Source organism: Musa acuminata, chromosome BXJ2-3, assembly GCF_036884655.1.
Source record: "Musa acuminata AAA Group cultivar baxijiao chromosome BXJ2-3, Cavendish_Baxijiao_AAA, whole genome shotgun sequence".
NCBI lineage: Eukaryota > Viridiplantae > Streptophyta > Magnoliopsida > Zingiberales > Musaceae > Musa > Musa acuminata.
Window position 1 is genome coordinate 4705332 of NC_088340.1, and position 24862 is coordinate 4730193.

General features: G+C 41.3%; 3 protein-coding genes and 1 pseudogene across 3 annotated transcripts; all 4 read right to left on the reverse strand.

Moving 5' to 3' along the window:
* Positions 1–3563: 3563 nt before the first annotated feature.
* On the reverse strand, positions 3564–8312 carry LOC135607029 (tobamovirus multiplication protein 1-like). Its single transcript, XM_065098490.1, has 12 exons — positions 7985–8312; positions 7412–7502; positions 7276–7328; positions 6615–6707; positions 6459–6530; positions 6312–6384; positions 6051–6096; positions 5889–5952; positions 4606–4659; positions 4263–4340; positions 3988–4109; positions 3564–3896 (listed from the first exon to the last, which is right to left on the reverse strand). The coding sequence occupies exons 1-11, from the start codon at positions 8147–8149 to the stop codon at positions 4017–4019; spliced, it is 882 nt and encodes a 293-aa protein (XP_064954562.1). The 5' UTR covers positions 8150–8312; the 3' UTR covers positions 3564–3896; positions 3988–4016.
* Positions 8313–11932: 3620 nt separating this feature from the next.
* Positions 11933–15865, reverse strand: LOC103977497 (5'-adenylylsulfate reductase-like 3). The gene is made up of 4 exons (XM_009393034.3): positions 15416–15865; positions 13182–13369; positions 12972–13096; positions 11933–12599 (listed from the first exon to the last, which is right to left on the reverse strand). Exons 1-4 carry the CDS (start codon positions 15593–15595, stop codon positions 12145–12147), a joined length of 948 nt encoding a protein of 315 aa, XP_009391309.2. The 5' UTR covers positions 15596–15865; the 3' UTR covers positions 11933–12144.
* Positions 15866–16990: 1125 nt separating this feature from the next.
* LOC103977498 ((R)-mandelonitrile beta-glucosyltransferase) lies at positions 16991–20388 on the reverse strand. The gene is made up of 2 exons (XM_009393035.3): positions 19251–20388; positions 16991–18312 (listed from the first exon to the last, which is right to left on the reverse strand). Exons 1-2 carry the CDS (start codon positions 19750–19752, stop codon positions 17357–17359), a joined length of 1458 nt encoding a protein of 485 aa, XP_009391310.2. The 5' UTR covers positions 19753–20388; the 3' UTR covers positions 16991–17356.
* A 141-nt stretch (positions 20389–20529) lies between these two features.
* LOC135607030 (lysine-specific histone demethylase 1 homolog 1-like) lies at positions 20530–24659 on the reverse strand (annotated as a pseudogene).
* Between the last annotated feature and the right edge of the window lie 203 nt (positions 24660–24862).

Below are 24862 nucleotides of genomic sequence, written 5' to 3' on the forward strand. Positions count from 1 at the left end.
AGCCTCACGCATCGTATACAAAGGATCAGAAGTTGCAGAGTGCGTGCGCATGGAGGAGAGAAGGTTTGTTCCACCCCGAGGTTACCCAAAGCAAAAGCAGCTCCTTTAATAAAGATTTTGGAGACCAACTAAACCTACAAAACAATACACACCTACTAGCGGTGGCATCACTGGCTACAAAGAGCAAACGCAAGAGGACAGGAGAAGAAAGGTCTTCCTCCCTTCCTCCTTTTTCTCTCTCTCTCTTTCCTTTCTGCTGCATGGTTCTTTTTTCTCTGGACTTGCATCACTTGGTGTGAGCAACAAGTTAAGCAATATGATGTTAAATCCCACATCAGAGGAAAGCCTACCGACTCACTTCCTCAGCTAAGCTAGTGTGTCTGATACTTTTAGGGTTGCTTCCACAATTAGGGTTCCTTGTCGAATGGACCATATGCATCCTGAGGTAAAGCAAATAACAAAAACGCATGCATCTACAATCGACATCGGATTGGTTATATCACCTCTCCGATGATGGATATGTACAAACTACTAATCATCTGATTCTAATAATGTCTCTCGGTTTCCGAGCACTACACAACACGCGGCAACTGCTCATGTAAATTGCCTTAAACTTTGTCTGCAAAGTTGAGACCAATACAGGATTTACGGAGAGAAGATAGAAGAGCGCAAATAGCGGTCGAGTCTTACGATACTTTGCGAGATCAATGCCATTTGCTTCCAATCTAGTACTCCATGGGAGTACTACTAATACAAATTGCGACTGTGTCTTACCAGTTCATCATTTGATGGATAATAAAAGGAGCAGGACTACTAGAATGCCACACACGTGAATGGTATCTCAGTTGTTGTTTAGATCAGCCTTGTAAACTAACGAGTTGTAGGACAGTAATAGTCAGATGTCTTAGATGTAGGGTCCTGCAGATCTAATGCTGAGTTCATCATATCTTTCCCATTTCAATGAAAGTAACAGGCAGATGTCTTTGTTGTTTTCGAGCTCTCTTTCTTTAAGAGGAGTTGAAACTTCATGGCCAAGTGGTTATGATTTGAGACCATCACTGTCCTAAATTACTAATGCATTATGATGTACAGAATGAGGATTGTGATAGTAGAAGATACAGTAAATGGGAAGGAATCGACAAGCCTGAGGTGAACAAAAGAAGACATGAAGGTTTTGTAGGATGTTTCTGTGATGAGATTGCCGACAAGGTAGACCACTTTAGGACAACACTATAAGCAGCTTCAGAGGATTCTTACCTTCAGCACTTTCCTATTGTTACTTCACTTGATGTGTCAGGATTTTTGCATTGCCAAGATCTATGAGCTGCTTGATCTCTTCTTTCTCATCTTACACTATGATCCTATACTCGGTGCTGACAAAAGATTGAAACTGATTCATCTCTGACGATGCAAGTCCACAGATCATGTCAAAGTTATCCCCTGTGTGTCTAAGGTTCAGCATAGAGTTGTTTTCATGCTGCCTTCACCATGGGAAGGTGCAGTGCTGAAATGGTGCTTTTTTCTGTCAAGCTAAATTCATCTTATTATTTTTTGCTTAAATGCAAAATAGAAAATATTTGGAAGTAGAAAGAAAATGTGTTGTCCTCATGTCACTCACTCATTCGAGGGGCTGACTCTGACTATTCGATGAGATCCAACCTGAATCATGCATTTTATATGACAGTACAAGAGTCATGTAAGGGACATGAGGGGGATTACTGTTTTATATGACCACATATGGAAATTGATTCCTTAAAATGAATAATACAAGGACAATGGCAGGTTAGTGGCAACTGATTCACATATGTCAAGTACAGTAAGTAGTGTTTAGACATTACATTGATGTCATAAAGGAGAAGAAGAAGAAGTTGGTAAGCATGAGCTGCAAAAATGAAGAGAAGCATTAGCTTTCAACCACAAAACCATGTAAACTTGCAGTGCATGAATAAGACTGAATGTGATAGCTTTCAAGAAGGCCTGTCATCATATCTCTCTAATGAGACATTCGGGTTAGTTAGTATATCACTGTACAAGTAAAGTTTCATGTTTAAAATAGATTCGTCATATCATATCGTACCGGCGTTTCGACTCGGGCTCGGTACGGTACGGTACCAGTGTATCAAGCGATACATCAGGGTGTACCGAGCGGTACACCCTAGTGTACCGAGCGGTACACCCTAGTGTACCGAATAATTTTATATGTTTTTATACTGTAGCAGTGCTACAGTAAAATGCTGTAGCACTGTAGCGATACCAAGCGGTCCGCGTACGGATAACCTGTCGGACTGGTACGTATCGCCCAGCACGAGCGATACGCTTTGGTATGACAGACTCATTGTATATCATCAAATCTCTCTATTGAGACATTCGGGTTAGTTAGTATATCATCAAATCTACGTACGTATGAACAACGTCATATACGACATTTGATGTAATATTTTTTTATTTTTTAAAAAAGAGAAATGTATAACCTCATCGCGACTTAGTTTCCCCGAAAAATATTGAGCAATACATCCCAACATACAGATCAGTTTAATAATTTACCTACAAAATAGTTCTTAAATACATACAACTCAAGAGATGTTATGTTGTGTATATGAATGATATATTTAAATATCTAAAAGGATATCTATAATCAATATTAACTAATATATGTTAGAATTCAGAAAGGTAAATATGATATTTCCAAACTTCAAAGGGCAGACGTGTCAAACTTTTTTTCTTTTTGGAGAAAGAATTGAAGTTGGCGGTCAAACCTACACTTGACTTTCCACATATTTCTTCCCCTCTCTTTGACATGACTTTTATCTGCCTCATTCCCACGAGCAGGAAGGAGTTGAACTACCTCCACATTAACACCGCATCGAGTTAAAATTGTTGACGACAGTGTTAGCTTTGACAGGCGAAGACCAGCCTAAATCCGAATTTATATCTCAAGCATGAAAAAGCTCGAATCTGTCACATCATCATCTTTAATTCGACACCCATCGAATATAATGTTAACTCGATCCATCGATCGAACGGATGATCAGCAGCATGACGATGTTAACGAAAACGTCTGATGATGTTGAAGTAATGCTTCACACCTGTTTGAATGTTTCTGTTAACTCAGGTGATCAACACAACGATGCTAACCACAATGCTTAACGATTTAAGTGACTCATCATGTTCGACAATCTCATAAAATCATTTTCATACCATAGATTAACTCTCCATTCAATCCCAACAATTCGATTCCTGTAATAAAAAGTTCTACTAGACCCTTGTAGTTTTTGCAAGATTCTTTATCGATCCCAATCAAACCGCGACGTCAAACTGACGACAACCAACCAAAATTTACCTGAATAAATATCATGTCATCGTCGACCACCACCATGTATCATCGATACCTGAATAAATATCACGTCGTCGTCGACCACCACCATGTATCATCGATATCATGGAATAAATGACTGTAATAGAGAAACAAGCCATGCTAGGAAACTTTGGGCCCTTTGCTCTTTGTTTTGGCTCAATTTCCACCACATCCCAATCAACAAGGGAATCAACAACGAATGAAACGATGACATAATCTAGTCCAGCCATTTATTTGTCCAAGCTGGTCAACCTTAATTCCAAAGACACGAAGAAGTTCCCAGTACAACAGGTTTCACATGGGCTTCCAAACGAGCATGAATCAGAGGCATTCTTCAACCAGAAAACATAATTGGATGCTAGCAAACTTAACCTACATCAAAGCTACTTGAACAGTTCAACAAGAAATCCCACTCTTTTGGTTGATAATAAAGTTGTGGTTGTTCTCTTCACTTTTGCCGCCATCGCTCTATTAGTTCCTGGATGCCTGAACTTGAGCAACTCGAGGTAGCAGTAGCTGTGGTTCACGCTGAATGATTTCTCTATGAAAAAGCATGCCGCAAAAGAAGAAAAAAATCTTAAACAATTATACAGACAAAAGAATATGGATCAGAATCTGAGTTGATTACAAACCTGCAAAATCACAGCTGATCATGAAAGATTCAGTTAATAGGATGATATTGATCAGAAACTCGTTTCGGGGGCAGCTTCCGAAGAATAAAAAGAACAAGAGCTGATGGGAAAATCTCAACCAACTGGAACATTTTTAGAGCAGATTGTGATTAACATCAAGAACTAAATAACGATGGTTAATAATAAACGTGACCGATGATCACTCATACAACAATAAATACTTGCATTCTTTATTGAACAAAAAGTGTGAAAGAAGTAAAAGAAAGGCAATTTACCATATAATAGATGAAATTTAAAATAGGATGATCCATGACATCAAGGTCAGCATCGTTGTCAAAGGCAGAGAGAGCAACCTGGCCAATTCAATAAGCTATCAGTGCATATATACCGTAAAATATATTGTCCAGATGAAGATTTTGTGGCTGCAGGGACCCCAATCAGATCAGATTTAGGATAAAAATCAGAATCTGAATGCCCACTGTCCTCTTGTGACCCAATTCTTATCTTGGATGTGAATCCATATATATTGAGCTTTTCCAAGCATTCTATATTAACAACGCAACTTTTGCATGCATCAAAAGGGGCAGAAAAATTGAAAAAACAAAAACAATTTCTTACCACAAAGCACCGTATCAAGAAACATGTGCAGCATATTGCTGTAACTGAACCAACCTGCCAATGATGTGGATTTCAACAATCAATTTAACAGCCGACATTTTCCAAATCATAAGCTATTCCAACAAATTAACCGAGGAAACAACTGGATTTCAGTTTTGTTAATTGCATAATATGAAAGTTCTTAACATAGCTCAAAAAATAAGAGGAGCCCAATTTGGTGTAGGAGAGGGGGGGAAGCAACTATCCAGCTCAAAAAGGGGAAATTTGGGGTGTTGCTTATTGGAAAACTAGTAGCGAAGACCTTTCCAAGCTGGTCCAAGCCAAATTGAGACAAGAGAGGACTCATCATAACACCCAAGTCCTAATGCTAGTGTTTGCTGAGATTTACAATTTTCTAAAACTATTTCAAATAAAATTTGTATCCTCATTTTACATTTTACTTGGTTTCTCAAGTCATTATAAGGACATTACTAAGTTGAACAAGTAGTTCTCCAGTTAAGATTTCCATTTTTAATTCATCACTTTCAGTGAGTTTTGTGAAGTGACAATCATTTCTTCTCTCTCAAGACACATAGATAAGTGAGCTATGTAAGCTCAGTGACTGGTTGGTGGTTGTTATTTTATATATATATGAAATACAATTTAGCTAAGTATCTTTTTTCCTCCCTCTTATTCTTTTGCAGGCACTACAATCCCTCAACTGTTTGGTAGGAAGAGAACCATCCTATCAACTTCTTAACCATTCGTAATAACTTCAAGAATGGATAATCAATGAAATGTTATAGTGGTCTCCTTAAAAGAAAAAAAAAAGAACTAAAGATTACAGTCAGTATATTTTACAGATAGCCCACAGCACACTTCCAGAGCAAGACACTCGCAGAGAAAAGGGTGGCACGTTATCAAATTCCTTCCGGCAAATCAAAAAGTAAAACTAAATCTTATAACATATCGATTGTCAAATGCTTAAATCTGTTTTCCTTCCTTTCATTTGCTTCCCCATAAGATCAAGTGATCAGATGTCACAGAAATGGTGTGCTAGTAACAAGCAAACTACCATTGAAACTTGAAGAAATAGAGTTCAGTGATGCCACCAAATAGGGCAGGCAAGCAAACGATAGATCAGCTTCCAAATTAGGTATAGTGAAAATAGTTTGGCTTAGTATAATTGCCAAGAACTGCTATGAAAGATTCAAAAGCCAGACTGTCAAATTCCTATCATATGACTGAAATATTAGCGATCATGAAAGAAAATTTGGTCATCAGAGATTATATTTTCAAGATACCTCATTCAGCTTTTTTCGACGACCCTTGGACTCAATTGGGAAGCGTCTCAGCATGAAAAATAGCCTTTAATGAGAAGAAAACTATATAAGACATACATAAGAAAAAAGATATGAAAACTTTTGTTATTTCTGTAGCAACTATATGTCAATAAGAATAATTACCTTCCACCATAAATTAAAAATCCCAGAGCAGCAAAGAAGGAAATGACTGTAAAACATAAAACATCCAACAAAATACAATAATTTCAGTATATGAATGACTGAATAATCATTTGAAAAATAAATTTTGATTACAAATTTTCCCTGTGAGAAGGTATTTAATTCAAAATAGCAACCAATACCCACATCGATAATGATAGTAAACAATGATTGACCTTTGACAGCACATAGGATTGTATAACTAAAACTATCCCATTTATAGACCTGATAAGAAGAGTTTAGCAACTTCTGTAGCAACTGGCTTAGGACTTATTTGTGCATAGGCCCATATGCAAATCTGCAATTCACAAACCAAAGTAACTTTATGCAAACTTATAGACTCAAGAATTATTTTTAGTTTTGTTAGTTTACCTGTATCAGATATACAACACCATTTATTATTAGATATGCTGGTCTAAGCTTAACAATTGGAAGGCTTCTAGCCTGCATATGTCAAATATAGGTAAAAGCTATGGGTTTTGACAAATGATTATTATAAGAGTGATCAAACCAGAAGAATATCAGTACCTGATAATATATCTCTGCCCAAAACAGAACAAGTAAAGTGTATGTTGAAAAAAACAACAGTCCGGGAAGGTCTAGAAGTGCCATTTCCAAAGCCTGAACTAGTAAGATTATCACACTGTTAGAAAATGTATATAAAAGGACAAGTCTAAGATAAAAGATGGAAACCAAAATCAATAAGGTAACCATGATTATTGTCTTGGTTGATATCCAACAAAATTATTTACCGCAAATCAATTTATATTCAATAAAAGCATCACTACTAACATGTTTCCGTTCTTTTTAGTTAAATCTGACCATGTATAATTGCAGAACAATGAATCCTGCTTCCAAAAACAGTAACAAAATATCCTTTACCGTTTCAGTTAGCATGTAACTCAAACAATATATGATGGTTACAAAATTTTCTACGTAGCAAGAAAATTCCTATGCACTGTAACCATGTTTAGCTACATGGATACATACTAATTACACAATGTTACAAACATCATTGCCCCGGACATCAAATCATCCAATAGCTACAATATTTGATTGCTGACCACATATAACAACAGATTGTTGGAAAAAATTGTCAAACCAAGCTACATGTAGTAATGCAAAGAAAAAAATTTAGCTGAACATAACTCATTTTAGTAGCACCATATCCACAAAAGAAACAGCCTACCTTTGATTTGATAAGAAACACATCATGATATAAACCAAACAGAACTGCACGCACTGCAAATCCATGTGATAGTTAATGCAGAGAAGAACATTTAAATGGAAGAAATTTAGTCCAAAGCATCCAAAACTTGACATACGTCCATTCACCACAACATTCATCAGGTGGAAAAGTTTCTGCGTCGTCCAGCCATACTCTGGTACTCTGAGCTGAATCCTAATCAGTTGTGCCTGACGAGCCAAAAAGTCATAGCTAAGGTTACAAAAGCTGAACATAACTAAGCAGGTTCAAATGCAGTAATCCGGCTAGAGTGTGACAGAAAATGATGCAACAAGCACAGTAAGTTGTAAATAATCCGCAAGACGTCAACAGATTTTACATAGTTTTTCTGCTGATGGACAGGAATTTAAACAAACATGTAGCCGACAACAGACATTCAAATTTCGAACTTGACAATGATCATAAAGTTTCATTGTTTCGCTATGTCCCGAATAGCGACAATCATGCCCAAACAAGAAGGTATCATCGTTGGTAGCAAGAAGCGATCTTTTCATAACGAGGAACGAAGAAGCCTTAGGTAGGCAACATTCGCATCTGTGTCGATGTGAATCGCATTCTCGCCCTCTCGATTAACGAAGAAAATGCCAATGCATCTCCGCGTGTCCCACCAAAAAAGGGTAAACAACAAGGGGAAAGAAAAGGTGATTCGCACCAGAGCGACGACGGAGACGAGGGCGTAGGAGGCGCAGAGGGCGCAGAAGATCCCTCGCTGCCACTTCTCCGACCCGTCGATCTCGTCCCACCATGCTATGGCGTCCGCCACCGTGCCCTCTCCGGCGAAGTACCCCACGGCCGTTCCCCACCGCAGCGCCGCCATCAAGGAGGCCAAATGAGAGTCTGGTCTTTCTTCCTCGAGTTCCCTCTCGGCTCTCGCCCTCGTCCTCACCGCACTACAACCATGAGATCCGAGAAAATGGGGTAGACGTGGGGACAAAAGGGAGCGGCACCGAGGCGGCCGAGGCGACTCACGTGGCGGCCGTAGCTATCATCGGGCCCGCGTTGGTGGTTCCGCCACCGAAACCCTGTCAGCGTGTTGGCCTTTTCGTTCGTGTGCGACTCGGTCGAGTCGGACTCGACCACGACAACATATCCAACTCGACTCCATCTCTGGTGGCGTGGCGTCTTACCCGCCTTCTGATTGGAGTCACAGGTGGAGCCGCCTGTTGTCTCCAGACCGCAATGGAGCCCGCGTAAGACTCAGTGGTATGCTCTAAACGTGCGTGTGTATATATATATATATATATAATATCTTTTATGCCGTCCTTGGGTTTAGTTCTTAACGTTCAACCGTAGTAATGTTAACTATCTTCTTGTATGTTTCAATTAGCTGTCAAACTTTGGTATACCAATTAATAATCGAAGGTTAAGATTAAATATCGTATCTAAATGTGACTCTAAGTGTAACTTTATTTATAATTGATATTAATTCTTATATATATATATATATTATCTTTTAATTTTTTTTTGGAACGGCTCATCCAATTACATTTTTCTTAAAGAAACAATAATATATTTTTATATTTAAAATATTTATTTAATTATGATAGTATCTCAAATTCACTTATCTTTTGTTAAAAAAAACATCTCGAAAACAAAACTATCTCTTGAAACTATAGGCCATGGAAGCATCTGGCAATGTAGTTGGCCTTTGGTTCCTTTCTTTGGTGCCTTCCTACGTGAAGCTCTATACAACGGGAAGGGAACTCCAACGTCCAACGATGAGCAGTCCACATATGCCACTTCCAACGCAATCTGCACCTGCCATGTACAGGGTTTCAAGTGAAGCGTTCGTCTCCTTCTTTTCTTCCTTGTCCTTCCGAAGCACTACGGAAGATGGCTAGCAATCCATGACATCATGGTGGGGTTGGGCTCACATAAGCTTGCAGATTACCCCAAGGAAGAGAAGATAAGATTATGTACGAATGCAGATGAACTCCGATCGTCTTCCAAGATCCAGAAGCCTAAACACTAGCTAACGTACGTGAACCACGTGAAACGCATAGAAGAGTTGTTTGACGGAGAATATATGCTGGTTGGTCGCTTCCGCGTCGGGGAGATGAAGATGACAAGTCGAGGAAGAGGAAGATCACAGGATCTAGTGGGCCACATCATCTCTAACACGCACGATTCGGTGACGTAGTAGAATCTTCTAATCGTTCATGGCATCATCGATGTCGTCTTTTCACAATAGGTTACTGTCACAAGCTTGAGAAAGAATCGTACAGAAGGACACATGGAATGAGTTGAATTGGATTAGAACTCTACGACAATGCTTGCATTAACTGCAAGAAACAGTCGATGGTTTTTTATGGACTCACAGCGTACATGAATGCGTGAAAGAGAAATGCACTGGTTTTCTACTGCGTGCAGTTTCCTTTGTTCGGCTGCCCACAGGAATGCAATCGCAAGATATATGCATACGCTGGAAGGAGAGATTAGAGATCTCAAAGTGACAATAAAGAGAAGCACGGGAAAAGTTCTAAGCAACCTGCAGATGTACGGCATCACTTTTTGGTGTGTTCAACACAGAAAGTCCTTTTCCTTATCCTGTCAAAAACTTTCACAATTTATCATAAAAATCTTAGGTTTGAATCTCGCTTGCATCACAATATCTTTCGCTTTCGAACTGAATATGGACAAGTGACATAAATTACCACAAGATAGAACGATCTCTTGAGAATATAATATAACAAAAAGTTGATTATGAAGGCATCATTACAATGTGATAAATATCGAGATCGAGTCATCGAAGACAAACTAAGTAAGCTGAGATAATGAGAGAAACAAAAGTACTGGCAATCATGAGTACCAACTCAAGAGAGAGCTTTTCCTTGGAAGGAGACACGGACTCAAATGTGGAGACTGACCAAATGAATCCCGGTTTTGATAAGCAGGTAAATGGATCGACACGTTACTTAGGAGATGCGAAGTGGTCAAGGCATTCGCGAGCTGTTCGCCGGCAGGTCTTCTTTTGGATTGTTGGACGTGCATGAACTAGAAAAGATCGGAGTTTGAAGGGTGCAAGAAACGCGCGTATGGTATGCCTGTGAGGACAATTAATTACGTCAACTAAAAGTAACGTTATGGGAATTGCATGAGCCATGCAACAATTTGGGATCGTCAAACATGCTAGCAAAAACTGGTACTTTCCTCTGCAAATAATATGAGTGGATCGAATCTGTACTCTCGAGCTAAAGACGCTGGTGATTTCTCTAACGATTACCTGAGATGCTATCAAGAATTTGCTTGCTGAAAACATGCTAATCTCAGAAGAAATAGTTGTTGTGATTGTATGCTAATCTCAGAACACATACAATAATCCCACCCATTCTTTCCCACAAGGTTTTTATAAGCGTATATATATGTATATACAATCTATTATCTCTTTCGTAATATATGGTAATCAACGACATTATCTCCTTTCTCTGCATGCAGCACGGAACAGTTTGCCTTCTTCTAGCTTCGATGGAGTCAGAAAGAAAGCGAAAGGCCTTTTGCTTTGCTTGGGAGCATATCGAATCTATAAACAGCTAATGAACATTAATCGGCGAAGACTCTCCGAATGGATGATGCAACCATTTTAACCCACGAAACCAATGACTCCTTCGGCTTCTTCTTGTCATCATCCATCTGTTCGTCATCTTCGCCGTCTCTTCCTTCGTTGGCAGCCAAGAGATATGGAGGATAATCTTCATCCAACGAGTCGAAATCTATAGCACAATCAACGTAGTCTGCGCCTGCCATGGCTAGAGCTTCAAGCGAAACACCCATCTTCTTCTCCGTCTTTTTCTTCTCACCTCCTTCTGAGCTCTTTATCCTACTACTCCACAGGTATATATAGCAAGAGGTCACCTACACAGCCAGTCAGAATGATCTGATCTGATGCGAGTAGAAGATAATTAATGGGTGCATGTGTGAACTCGGAATTTTCTCAGGCCAGAAAAATTCAACTCTACGACAAGTTCATGAAACCTGTGACGAGCCACTAGTTGTCGTGCACCTGTCTACATGAATAGTAAAACTACTGACGAGTTGTTTGACCGGGAGAGTTCGTCCTCGGGGCATCTTCTCAAACACACCACTCATGGAGAGCTAAAGACGATCACTTCATCTGCAGAGTGAATACAGAGTAATGGACCGCCAAACTTTTTCGTCCAACACAGTTCCATTAAGTGTTCGTGAAACCTGTGATCGCTGCTTGGTATTTGTATGTATATAAATCCATATGACTGCGAAAACCTGTGTTCCGAACGTTGGCAGTCAAAACCTGTCCATGAGAAGGGAGCTATTTGACTGGAGAATGCATGCACGACGTCCTCTATGAGAAGGGAGAAGAGGACGCGACCGGTCTTACTCGGTGTTGCATGACATCATTGATTCCAAACGTTGGCAGTCAAAACCTGTGTTCTACAGAACCCAAAAGAATACGTGATGAGAGAAAAAGGCTTGTTTGTCTTGGGGGCATTTAAGCAAGCCACTCACAGGCATATCATAAGATACGGCTCGTTGTCTGTCAGCTATCAGTTCAGATATTGTAGAGATATCCAACCACTCTAAATTGCCAGATTTCTCAGATTCAGTACACTATAACACACTGCCATAGAGCAACAGCCAAAGCATAAAAAGATGAGATAGACCATCAAGAACCGTTTGAGTAGATCTATCTATTTCAGAGAAAAAAGGGTGTGGAAGAAGAGGCTGCTGGAAGAATTGTTGCAACCAATAACAACTAAAACCCAAAACAATTAGCGTCAATTAGTGTCGGATTCAAATATGAAATCTACTATACATAGAGTTAAGGAGTCTCTTGGCTTAATTCCTATCAGTTGTAGAGTATGCTCTTCCGGAACTAGGTTCGCCAAGGGAGACCGAGGCTAAGGACTGGGAAGCCCAAGCCCTTGCATTCATTGCCCCTTCCTGCAAATTGCTTCGCTTGCATGGGTACAACCTACCGACACCCTGCTTGGCTTCTTCAGTGTATGCCCGCAGGTGATTCCAGAAATTTATCAAGCTTGCATATCGCATCTGCCTCCTCCATGCTCGCTGCAAACATGCATTGAGGCTCGGCAGGAGGAAATAAAGCAGCCTCATCAGCAGGAAACAACTTGCTAGTGCCAAATAACCATCCTGCTGCAGCAATTTCTCAGGTGATCTTGCCCATGAGAACGGGCAGCTTTCTTGCATGTCTTCTTCCTTGGGCTCAGTATCATTTGGTGGGTCCACAAATTTATCCAGGGACATTGATTTCACTGATGAAGGACCAACACCTGCCACAGTGAACAAAGTACGATAAGCATAAAATGTTGCAAAGCACATAAAACCATGTCTCGGAATTTGTTAATTTGCAATCTTTGTTACATTCGACCAGAACAACGAGGCCCTCACAGTCCGGACCAAGTAAAGAAAAACTCAATGCATAAACACAGTTTAGTTTCATCTAACTGTACATTGTATGATAGTTTTTAATCACTGAAATAATTGTTTAACATGACATAGTTTATTCCCAAAAACAAGATAAAGAGCATAATTCGAGGAAGATTGGAACCATAAAAGGAAACTGGAACATAACTATGCAATGAAAAGTCTTGTAGGATCCTACTACATCCAGAAAGGGCCAATAATACTAAAACACAATATACCTGTTATGTGATTGTAAAAAGCAACAAGGGAATTCACGTTCCGTGAGCCATGATACCGCACCCTCATAGTTGAATTTAGAAGAAAAAGGGTTGGAAAACCATGCACTCCATATTTTGAGATTATGCTGCAATTGACAAGTTCCAGATGTAAATGCAACTGCATGCATATATTTGACAAATCATGTAATTTGAACAAACTTTATTCCATACCTTGGCCTGATAACAGATTCTTCAAATGCAAAATGATGGATGGTTGGGAACAAGTTTGACAAGATCTGGAAATTTGGTCGGCAGATTTTAGAGAAGGGACACCAAGATGCATAAAAGAGAAGGGCCACATATTCCTCCCTGTTCTTCTGCACTATACTCAATGCCTTCTGCAAAACAGCTTCATCTCCCTACATACAGGTAAAAGAATGTCTCAAATCATTAAAAAAATAAGTAAATTGATATAATTTAAAGGATTTCTTCTGTTGGTAGAAAAAGAGAAAATGAAGTTTTGACAAGGTTTCCAAACAGCGTCCAAAACAAGAAAGGGCCCTTACAATTACCCTGGTTGATCAGAGCTAATGGCTAACACTAATACCAAGACCAACAAGCACATCAAGAAACCATCATAGAAGTGCGCAAAAACACATGAAAAAACAAAGAGCAGAAACTAGAAAAGCCATAGAGGTACCTAGCATGTAATGTCATCTTCCCAGGAACGGTTTGAGAAATTAATGAAGTTAATGAGTATTTTTGTCTGTACTCTGTAGTACAATTTTGTGAGGCTGTTATGATCACAGTCCCATCAGTTCGTCTTCTGCCCTTGTCACTTTATTCAGAAGCAGTGGTTTTTTCATCCAACAATTTTGGTGAATAACAGACAGTTAGAACAGCACTATTACCAATTAATTATTGTTTTCCTTGTACCCTGTAATTGTCACATTCCAATGTTTTATACAGATTGAGTTGGATATCTCAATTCTCAAGGACAACCTTATTTAATAAGTGTCTTTGTACATCTTTCCCAAGAAACATTAATCACCCAGTTACGTCATCAGTTGACACTCCCATGACATCCATAATTAAGTAAAAGAAGAAGAACTAAATCTACTTGGTCAAACCAAATACTCAATTGTCTATGCTTACAGTATCATTAATAAAAAGAACAAAATCCAAAATGTATGTGATCATGAACCATCTTCTAGGCAGAAAATTGCTCATTGTCTTCTTATAGTTGCCACCAAATAACATATCTTTTATAGAATAGAATTTTTCAGTTTACCAGTTAACTTAAACTAAGCAAATTGATTTGTTTAAAAAAACAACTATCCAGAATATAACAATCTTCAGACGAGTTTTATGTTCAGGAATAATAGAAGCTTTTGGCATCATCTAGATAAATATTTTAGTCGGAAGTAGTGGATGAAAAGTTATACATGCAATACATTTTTACAAAAGAAGGCAAATGTATGACAATCATGCATGTTATAATGACAGTTAAACATGTAACAAGACTAAGCAAGATGACATTACATTTCCCTCTTGATTCCTTAATTCAGGACATCCAAATATTAATAAATAGATACCATAAGTATGTTAGCAGTAAAAACATCAACAAAGATATGATGATTCTATATAATCATACCCAGATAATATGTTAAGTCCAATTACTAGGACATTTCAAACCTTTAGATAAGCTCCTCTTCTACTAATCAGTAAATATTTCTTTTAAGGGCTGGAAAACTACTTTGAATCATGGATGAACAAAGGTTTTGATTTTTTGGCGACTGCTCTACATAAGAGTATGTCCCTCCAAAACAATCAATAAAATACAGCTATAAATTAAATTCTAGCAAACATTACAAATCCTAAATGTGCTAAATTACAGGTCATGTAGAACAGTACACCATGATGATCCTTCAAGGCAGTAACTGCAACAAATTTTAAGTTTTTTAATCAGTCATTTCTTACATAGAGATGACAATTTCAATCCATAATTTTCAGATAGCAGCCAAGCAATAATGAATCAGAATCACATGGTCCATTGCATATGCCATGCACCCGGTTCATAACAATTTTATAATACCCTCACTGATCTATTGTTATCCAGAACTAGTTTCGACGGTGATCATGAGTCAGTATCTGTAAACAACTATGAGTAATTTTGCTTCCAGTACATCTGATGTTACAACCTATAATAAAAGGGCAAACCAACTCAAAACGCTTGCTATCTTACAAGGAACAATTTGCAATTTCAAAATTATAATTTAAATTATCCGCAAGCAAGATCCAAATTGACATCAGGGCTCCCATATTCTTGAAAGCACAAAAGCAATCGACCAAAAAAGATCTTTTACCACGAAATCACGATAGACAATTTTAATCTAAAGAGGAATAACACGCAATAATTAAGGAAAAAAAAGAACCAAAGATCCCAAGCAGAGGTAGGCAGGCACCTCAACCACGCCGATCTGATAACCACGAAGCTCTGCCGTAGGATCCAAATCCCAGCACGAGTCCGGGCGACCCATGATCGAGTCTCCGGCAGAGGGCCTGGGGCAGACCGGCGAGCCAGCCGCTGCGGCAACAAGGGCGATCAGGAAGACGAGCGCCACGCCCCGAAGGTTCCAATCCATGTTCCGATTCCACGAAGCGGAGGTAGCGCGCGAGAGAGAGGAAAAAGAGCGAAGCACGGAGGAAACCCTAAGTAGAGGGCGCCGAGGGAAGATAAGGGGAGATGAGACGGGTGCAGGATAGCACGGTTCCGGTGGTACCCGTGCACTTCAGCTCCGCCAAGCTCTTCTTGTCCGCGACGAGGCCGACGGAGAGATCTATAAAGATTTCTTTTTCGCCTCTCTCTCTCTCTCTCTCTCTCTCTACGCCTTTGTGAGAGAGGCGCGGCGTTTACAACGGAGGAAGAGGGGAAGCTGGGGGTGTGGTGTCGGGTGAGGCGTGATCGGGACCGTGGGTTGTCGATCGGACGGTGTTAGTAGAGAAAGAAGGCGAATCAGGGGCCAGCGGAGATGAGGTGGAGGTGCCGTTCAGCACGGGCGTGTGGACAGAGACAGGCAACACCATAGTTCCAGCACACGACGATCGGGTACTGTGCCACTGCAAAGAGCTGACGTCATCGTATCATCTGATGGGGGCCAACAAAATATATAGGAAGCCAGTTGCCTGATTCATACATGACAGGAACGCCCTCGCCGGCCGCCCACCCAACGCTGGGTTGACTTCGGTCCACGCTTGGCGTTTGAAGAGTAGGGAGAGAGGAGGGAGAGAGAGAGAGAGAGGTGGCTTCCGTTGAGGAAAAAAGAAAGAACAAAGAGAATAATTCTTGCGAACAAAAAGACAATTAATTATACCATTGTTTTTTATTTGGGAATAAATAAAAAAGGAAATAGTCAAGAATTTGTTGAAAATAATATGGGAGATTAATATGATGAACCCTTTAATGAGTCAAAAGTACTACTCTCTTATTCTTCAATCAGATTCCCTTTATATGAGATCATGGTTTGCAGTACCGGTCCGTACCGCCCGACAGGTTTACGGTATGCGGACCATATATTACCGTTCCGATACTGTAGTAGTATTGTAGCAGTACTGTAGTACTGTAGTATTGCTACAGTTCTCGGCACGCCTGAATATACCGCTCGGTACACCCAGGTGTACCGAGCGGTATACCGTACCGTACCAGTACCGAGCCCAGGTCGAAACTCCGATACGGTACGGTATTGCGAACCTTGGATGAGATAGCCTCCACTCCTGCTTTTTTTTTCGATGTATTGAAAATATATTAAATTTATTTACAAGAATAATTGATGAAGGAGCTGATTACCAGTTTGACAACCTTACAGGGATAGAATCAAGTAAATATCATTCAGAGATTGGAGAGTGCCTCAGGCAAATTATATGTGTTTCTGTGATTGCCAAAAGCTTCCTATCTTCAATTTGAAACTTATCTGCAGTTGGTGATATTCCATGTCCAAGACAACAAACCCCACTAATAACAAGGCAGATTTAGAGGAATATTGATCCAAGTAGGTGCCTTGCCATTATTAAACATCAAACTCACTTGTCAAGAAACTCATATTCATCAGTTTGTATTAACACACACACAACAACATCCTTCTTTTTATTTTTGCACTAGTTTTTTTTTTGGTCTCTACCCACCTTGTTTTGTCAAAGCTTTTTAAGGCTGGTTTACTGATCCAATTCAGTTTCAGCTGTGTCCTTAGACACATTCTACATTCCACATTGAATAAGTACTCATACAACATAGGCTTCCAAATGCATATTTGCTCATTTGCAAGTCATGCATATTATTCTTCTAAGACATAAAAAAGTTGCTGGTCCACAGTTCAGTACAGAGGTTGTTGCACTTCCAGATCATGTCTTCAATTGTCATGAATCGAGTTCTTTTCCATTGTCTCATTCATGTCCTTGACTAATCTCTCCAAGTTAGTATATGAAGACCCCCCCTGTGCAGTGGCTTGCTCTGTCAACTTCTTCCACTTCATAACATTCTTCCTTATCTGCTGCCCTCTATCCCCTTCCATTAAATCCACAACCAGGTCCTTAATATGTTCTCTCTTCACTTGTTGGTCGATTTCCATTCCTATTCGCCATTCCTTACAAGCATATCGGCAATTCGTATACTGGTCAGCAAATCCAGGCCAGCAAATTATTGGCACTCCACCACAGAGACTCTCCAACATCGAGTTCCAACCACCGTGCGTAAGAAAGCCACCGATTGAAGGATGAGAAAGCACTTCACTTTGATGGCACCAACCGGCAAAGAAGCTCCTCCCTTTAGTTTCTTCAATGAATTCTTCAGGCAATGCAGCATCGCTACTACCTTTGAGAAGATTGGGCCTAATGATCCACATGAAGGGATGGTTGCTGTCAGCAAGTCCCCATGCAAACTCTGTTAATTGTTCGCTTGTCAAGGTTGTGAGGCTTCCAAAGCTGACATAGATAACTGAAGCATCCTTTTGAGTGTTCAGCCATTCCTTCCATCCATGATCTTCTTCCCAAAGGCTTAACCGCAGTGAGTTTTCGGGATTTCCTTTGATCTGGTTCAGTAGCCCGAGAACAGGCCCCACTGTGTATATCTGAGGAAAGGAACTTTTAAGAACATCCAGGACCTGGCTTTCCATGTGATCAAATGTGTTGAGGATCAAACCAGAAGCTTTCAATGCGCAGTCAACTCCTTCCATCTCATTCTTGAGGAAGTGGTCATCAAGATCTGTTGTTCTGATGAAACTGGAAAGGTCCCTCAGACGCATCTCTCTCATGCCAGGAATCCAATCTATGGTGGTGTCCAGGTATCCATTCGTGATGCAGTTGTGATCTGTAAAAAGCAGGAACACCAATTATGACAGAATTGTATGGAATGATTTTGGTGGTTTATTGATTCCAAACATCTCTACTTGTTTGCTACCTGTTATCAAATGGATACTTGAAATGTGAAAACATGAAATTGTAGCAAAAAAAAAAGTTCTTCACAATACATACAAGGATGCTTCTTTCCCCCTAGAACAACATAACTATGGATTCATGTATTACAGGTTACACAAAAAGCAAAGGAAAGCTCTCAATGTTGATCTCATAGCTGCATGCCCATCAGAACACACAAAGATTAGACAACTCAGTCGAATGATGCATAGGTCTGAACATTAACTCAAATCCACAGTTTTGATTCTGATAATTGTGTGAATAAAGGAAACGGAAACCTTTTCTCCCTGGTGATGTTCAGTCAAATTATCTTATTGATTATTTAATATATACTCAATACCTAGAGATGTGAGTCAACTATTTTATTAGTCAATTACAATATATCCAGCAAATAAAGATTACTTTCATAGGTCAACATTTTTAACAGTACATCCATGGAGCACCCCAGCCAACTTGCTATGTGGAGAGGTGCTAATCATTTTCTTATGTCGTTCCACAAAAACTATCAAACTTGATTTAGGAAAACATAACCCATATCAGGCTAAGAAGAAATGAACAGTATATATGATTTTGTAGAAACAAGAAGTGGTCATTGTACCGAGCAGGTAAAATCTCATTCACTGGATTTGTTGGACATATAAGCCAATGCAAAACCAGGGCAGATTCCTGTAAAGCCTTTTTTGCCATCTAGTCTAATTTAAGACCTTTTCTTGTATGGAAAAAGGTATGAAAGGGATCAAAAAAGGACTTTGAGTAAGAGAAAAAATAGATCCTTTGGGGGGAAGAAGAAGTCCAAAATGCTACCAAGATGTGTCCTAACTATAAAAATGGTACCTTTAAGTGGTATGTATCCTCTCTGAATGAGCTCCTGAAGTTGAAGGGAACCGAGGAGACTGCAAGCACTCGTAGTCCAGAACACCAGATGAGGAACGCCCAGCCTCTCCGCGTCCACCGCGAAGGTCATCAGGAAGTTAGATATGACGCAAGTGATAGGGGGCGCATCCATGGAGCTGCTGAGTTTCTGCAGGAGCTCTCCGAAAGGGGCAGCGCCAGTTTCTCTCACCGACGACTCCAACTCTTTGACGTCAAAGGAGTCGGAGGCAGATGATGCGTGGCCAACCGGAATGGCTTCGAATCGGAAGGACTCGGAGGCGAGCAGCGCATGGCGTCCTCCATTCTCGAGCGGCCGGTGGTGGGCGAACTCTGTGTTGATGAAGGTGACGCGGAAGCCCTGGGAGTGCAGCAGCTTGGCCAAGTCCAGCATTGGGTTCACTTGGCCTGCCGCAGGGTAGGAAAGGATCGCTGCATGGGGCCTGGAGATCGCTGCACTTGACATTTTGGAACGGTAATGCCTACTCCTCAACACTTGATGCAAAGTTCAAGGGGATGCAGAAGAATTGGACATAAACAATGACCATCTCATGTTCTTCTGTACTCATTAGAAAGTCCAATGGTTACAAGAAGACGTGAAAGATCAGTTATCATCTGCATCTTACCAAAGGTGTCATTTAAATATGACATGATTAGAGATCAAACCAGCCAATTAGCTCATAAAATACTCAAAAACACATATCAAATGGACCATTAAATATCATGAGAAAAACAATATTGTATAGGTCACATGGGCCATGCAAATAGAGAAAAGACAATAGAAAGATATTACTGTTTAACTAAGTGATATATGCAGTGTTCTGATCCACCTTAAGATCTAGCAATGGGAGTGGACCAGTTTATTCTGGTTTCTATTAGTTCCTTTTGGGATAAGGAGAGTTACCTGTGTCGATCTGGTTCTTTGAAGATTAACATGAGATTCTTGAATCTGCTTTCAGTTCATAGGGGCAGTCACCTCTGCTTCATGATTTGTTTGCTTTCAGAAGTAGGAGGCCTTTCTGAAATTGAGATTTCTTTGCTTGAACTTGTGCAGAAGATAAATCCATATATCCATTGAATCTTCGTAAACTTATGCAGGAGTGAAGAGATGCATGCTATAACCAGAGTATGTTTTCCACTTTTCTTCCATGCAAGTTATCCTGTTCATATTCAAACCACAGTAATAAAAGGCCACAATTTGGATTCTGATGCCACATGATATAACACTGGTGGCAGATATAACTCAGATAAAAAGCCATTTGTTTGATTGAGAAAAAACATACATAACTGATGGGCTTTTTTTAAAAGAAAGAATCACAATTTTGATCATCAAAATAATTACATCTTATTGTCTCTATTATTAAATACTAAAAAAAAATACTCCAACCATTTGGCGCGATCTTCAGCAATGATCTTGCGACACCATCTGTAACATCTCCTTCCACATCACAGGAAATTACTTGGTCACTTCCTTTTCTAGGATCCCAGGAGTACTTTGCTTGCACTCACCTTGTTTCCAACTGTTTCAAATGACCTTCTACGATAATCTACAGATACATTTTCCAGCTATGCATCATAACTAATGTAAATGGCATCAACGGTGTTGCAAATGGAGCATTTTCTGTAGCTGGTTGTGCTATCACTGTACTGTCATCAATATAATTTTTTTGACGATACTGATTTCCCACAAAAATGTATCCTCGGAGCTTCAACTGTTCAAATATAGATGTATTAGCTCAGACTTGATCATTAAAAACGGAATTTATAGAAACAGAAAAATAAATTCCTTCACTATTATTGAAGCTTCCAACTAAATGATACAAAAACAATGGAGTGCATTAGGCTTCATCTCTTAAAACTCAAGACGACAAAGTGTCAAAGTTCAATTAGATATTCTGAAGTTCACCAAACTTCAATTAGATTTAACTTTTCCTGTAGTTGCTCCCTTGCTGGAGATACTTATGCAGATAATAATATAATTCATAAAGCAATTGAAGAGCTATATTTAGAAAAAGCAACAGAATGCAGACGAGTTGACGCAAACTTCTAACACTCTTATAAATCCTTTGCTCTCTAAATAGCTTACATGACATGTTCTGGTAAGACTTCTGTTGATCAGTGCCTTATAAATAAATCATAACAATATATGAGTTCAAATTTAGTTAGATATCCTCAAAAGGTATGGTGACGATTAAATTCTCAAATATAGTGTCATAGCCATTTACCCTCTATCTTGATTAATTATATCACTCTTTAATCGCAGCAGATTTGTTTGTCATTAAGAAGCATAATACAAAATAGTGAAAAGGCAAAGCAAATTTGTATGCATTGCCCAGATCAAACAAACTGAATACATGTGAAACAGTGGCATCTAAATTAGAACAATTGGTCAACTACAGCAATAGATTTTTCTTTCATCTGGATGACAAATTGTTGGCTAGAGACTGGGTCTCGAGATGCAATTCTTATATCAGTGAATATAAAATCATCTCATGGCAAGGTGTGACCTCAACATAATTGATGATCATCTCAAGATGGATGCTCAGGAATAAATGCACATCTATTGTCTATAGTGAAATTATTAGATGCTATATTAAAGGTAACACCAATTACCAAATTTAGGCTCAAAGAGAATTGGATTCAGCACCTCACTGTGGATTTCCTATGCTTCAGATTGCAGGACTTATTCACCACTCTGACTAGTGGACCTGAATTAACTGAACCAATGACCAAATATCTTCTTTTGAACCATGTGTGTAAAATCCAATGCCTTGACTAAAATTTCCCACATTAAGTCTTCAAGTTTGCTGTTCTTGCAACTTTTATACGGGCTACAAGGCTCTCCCCAGCACTGCCCAAGCCGTTCCTCCCAACTAATTTTGTGCCAAAGCTACGATACAACACGCTCAGTCTATTGTCATCATCAGCGATTTCAGCCAAGTCCATAACAATTTTCTTTGGAATCAAGCAATAAAGGAAAAGAGAAGCAGAACCCAAATTCTTGTCACCAAATCCAACTTGCACCAATGAAGTAGAGTCAGGCCCTGAAGAATATGGATCATAAAGAACTGAAAAACTACCAAAAGAGAAGTCTGGAGTTTGAAAGAGGTAATCCAAATTCAAAGGATCCTCCATAACATCTACTTTATCCATTACTGGAATTGTGGACCTCCTTCTGGCGACCCTTGCAATGTTAGCTGCTTCCCTGAAACCACTGAGCAAAGCTCCATGCATAGTCGCCGGGTACCTCCTGTTTGTTGCCTCGCCAGCAAAGAAGACCCTCCCATCTCCCACGCTCTCAGCTAAAATGTCATAGTCATCACCAGAAGACCCAACAGCAACATAAGAATATGACCCATAAGTAAATTTATCTGACCCCCATCGAGTGCAAATCACTTGAAGGGGCTCTGGGACCTCAATTCCCTTAGGAGCAAAGATACCCCTAAGAACTCCAAGCACCCTTTCAACATGCTTTATTGGAGATGTATTCTCAAATTTAATGGCAGCCTCCCCAGCAACAAGAGCAACAAGAAGTGGTCCTCCAGAAACTGAGGAATAACTATAGAACAGAAAAAATTCACCACGATCGCTTGGATCCTCTGTCAAGTGCCCAAAAGTGTCAATCCCACCACCCCAAAAATCATGGGGAAACAGCATGAGAACCTTGTTAAGCAATCCAAAACCCAATCTTTTGATCGCCTCCTGCTTCTGCTGAGGTAGTTCAGGCACAAACTCAATACAGCCTTTCTTGAGCACACCGAGTGACACAGTGCACAGTGCCATGTCGCCGCGAAAGACCTGCCCATTTGCATACACCATCACTCCATCACATCCATACTGAATTCGGGTGACTGTCCTTCCATAGAAGATGGGAATGTTCTCCGCAAGAGCCCGAATGAAGTGTCCATTGCCGCCAGGAATGAAACAGTGGTCGCCACCCATCTCATAGGGGTCATCCTGGTCCCAGTAGACCATGGAGAGGTCCGAGAGAGGGGCAGCATTGGCATACTCGAGGTTGGCAAGGTGCCAATTGAGCAACATCCTTTCCTCCGAGGAGTTGGCGAAGCCATAAGCTCTGCGGAAGGCCTCGAGGGCAGTCCCCAGAGAGAAATCCACTGACCTGAGCTCATCAATGACGGCCTGGCGGAGCTTGCACACCTTATCGAGAAGCTGGTTGAAGGCTGCCTCAAGATGCGAATCGATGACAGTGTCCACCGGCCGGCCGTCCGGGAGATACAGAGGGCACAAATCTCGAATCTTGTGGAGCGGGAAGCCAAGCTGGCGAGCCAGGACTCCAAAAGGGTTGCCATTGATACCGGTGAGCACGCTGCCGCCCAGGTCAGCAGCAGCGACCACCCCTGGAGTGGTGGAAGAGGCGCAACATTCCATCTTTTTGGTGAAGACGCGGCCGCCAGGGCGGCCGCGGCCCTCGAGAATGGCGACCTTGAAGCCAAGAGAGAGCAGGTGGCGGGCAGCGGCCAGACCAGCGACGCCGGCACCGACGACAAGCACGGTGGGGGCTGGGAGGGAGGGCGGGCGGCGACGAGGTGCGGCGATCACGGCGGACGCGAGGCCGAAGTTGATGAAGCCATGGTCAAGAAGGAAGGCGTAGGCGGTGGAGACGATGGCGCGGTGCTCGGACCGGATAGACTCCATGGCGTGGGCCTCGGTGACCCACACCGAGGGGTTGGATCGCCACCGAGCGAGGATGTGGTTGCGGACGACGATGTAGTTGGATTGGGCGACGCCGCCCATGACGGGGACCACGTTGGCCTCGATCTCCTCCTCGGTGAGCGAGTCGATAGGGAACCCGACAGCCATGGCGATGAGGGCCTCGACGTCGAGCTCGCGGGCGAGGCGGAGTGAGGACGAAGGGGGGCGACCGCGGCCACGGCGCCGGGGTCCCGCGTCATTGATCTGCATCTGGATCAGCTCGTCGAGGAGCTTCTCGTTATAGACGACGGACGCGGAGCGGGCGGACGACGGGCGGAGGACGCGGAGGCAGGCGGTGGGTACCATCCCGGGGAACTGCTTCTTGCGGCGGCGGCGCTTGCGGCCCGCAGCGGGGGGAAGGGGGTCGCCACCGCCACCACCGCCATCGGGCAAGGGAGCTATGGTTTCGGAGTCGTCGACGGGAGGGGTCGTTTCGGCAACCTCAGCCGGGGGAGGGAAAGGGGTATTACGGGAAGACGCCATGGCAGGGGTATTCCGGGAATCTGGTTCTTCCATAGCTCTCTCTCTCTCTCTCTCTATCGCGGCGGCGAGAGAGGGCGTGGAAATGGGTAGAGTAGTTGGTTCGAGGTCTGCAAAACTTAGGCTTTGATCTCGCGTTGCTTTGGACAGAACCTCCTCGCTACAATTATCACGAGAACACCTTCTACTCCTCCTACCCGTCTCCCTTTGAGCATTCGGCTTCTCAGTGGAGCCCAAACATGACCCAGCTGTGGAGCCACTCTTGCTCCAATCACAAGACAGGTGCCCAACCGAGTTAGAAACACATTGGTAAGAAGTGTATTATTCATAACGAGTTAATTGCTCATACTCGGGCTTAGGCCGATGTACACTTCTTGGGTGGA

Excerpts from the sequence above, each read along its gene's own strand:
- LOC103977498 (XM_009393035.3), bottom strand. The coding sequence starts at position 19,752 with ATGTCAAGTGCAGCGATCTCCAGGCCCCATGCAGCGATCCTTTCCTAC. Across the intron at positions 18,313-19,250 it reads AGGATACATACCACTTAAAG|ATCACAACTGCATCACGAAT; the intron begins GTACCATTTTTA and ends TGCTTTTTACAG.
- LOC103977497 (XM_009393034.3), bottom strand. The coding sequence starts at position 15,595 with ATGGATTGGAACCTTCGGGGCGTGGCGCTCGTCTTCCTGATCGCCCTT. Across the intron at positions 13,370-15,415 it reads ATCAGATCGGCGTGGTTGAG|GGAGATGAAGCTGTTTTGCA; the intron begins GTGCCTGCCTAC and ends ACCTGTATGTAG. Across the intron at positions 12,600-12,971 it reads TTTTTACAATCACATAACAG|GTGTTGGTCCTTCATCAGTG; the intron begins GTATATTGTGTT and ends TCACTGTGGCAG.
- LOC135607029 (XM_065098490.1), bottom strand. The coding sequence starts at position 8,149 with ATGGCGGCGCTGCGGTGGGGAACGGCCGTGGGGTACTTCGCCGGAGAG. Across the intron at positions 7,503-7,984 it reads TCGTCTCCGTCGTCGCTCTG|GCACAACTGATTAGGATTCA; the intron begins GTGCGAATCACC and ends TTGGCTCGTCAG. Across the intron at positions 6,708-7,275 it reads TGTTTCTTATCAAATCAAAG|GCTTTGGAAATGGCACTTCT; the intron begins GTAGGCTGTTTC and ends TTACTAGTTCAG.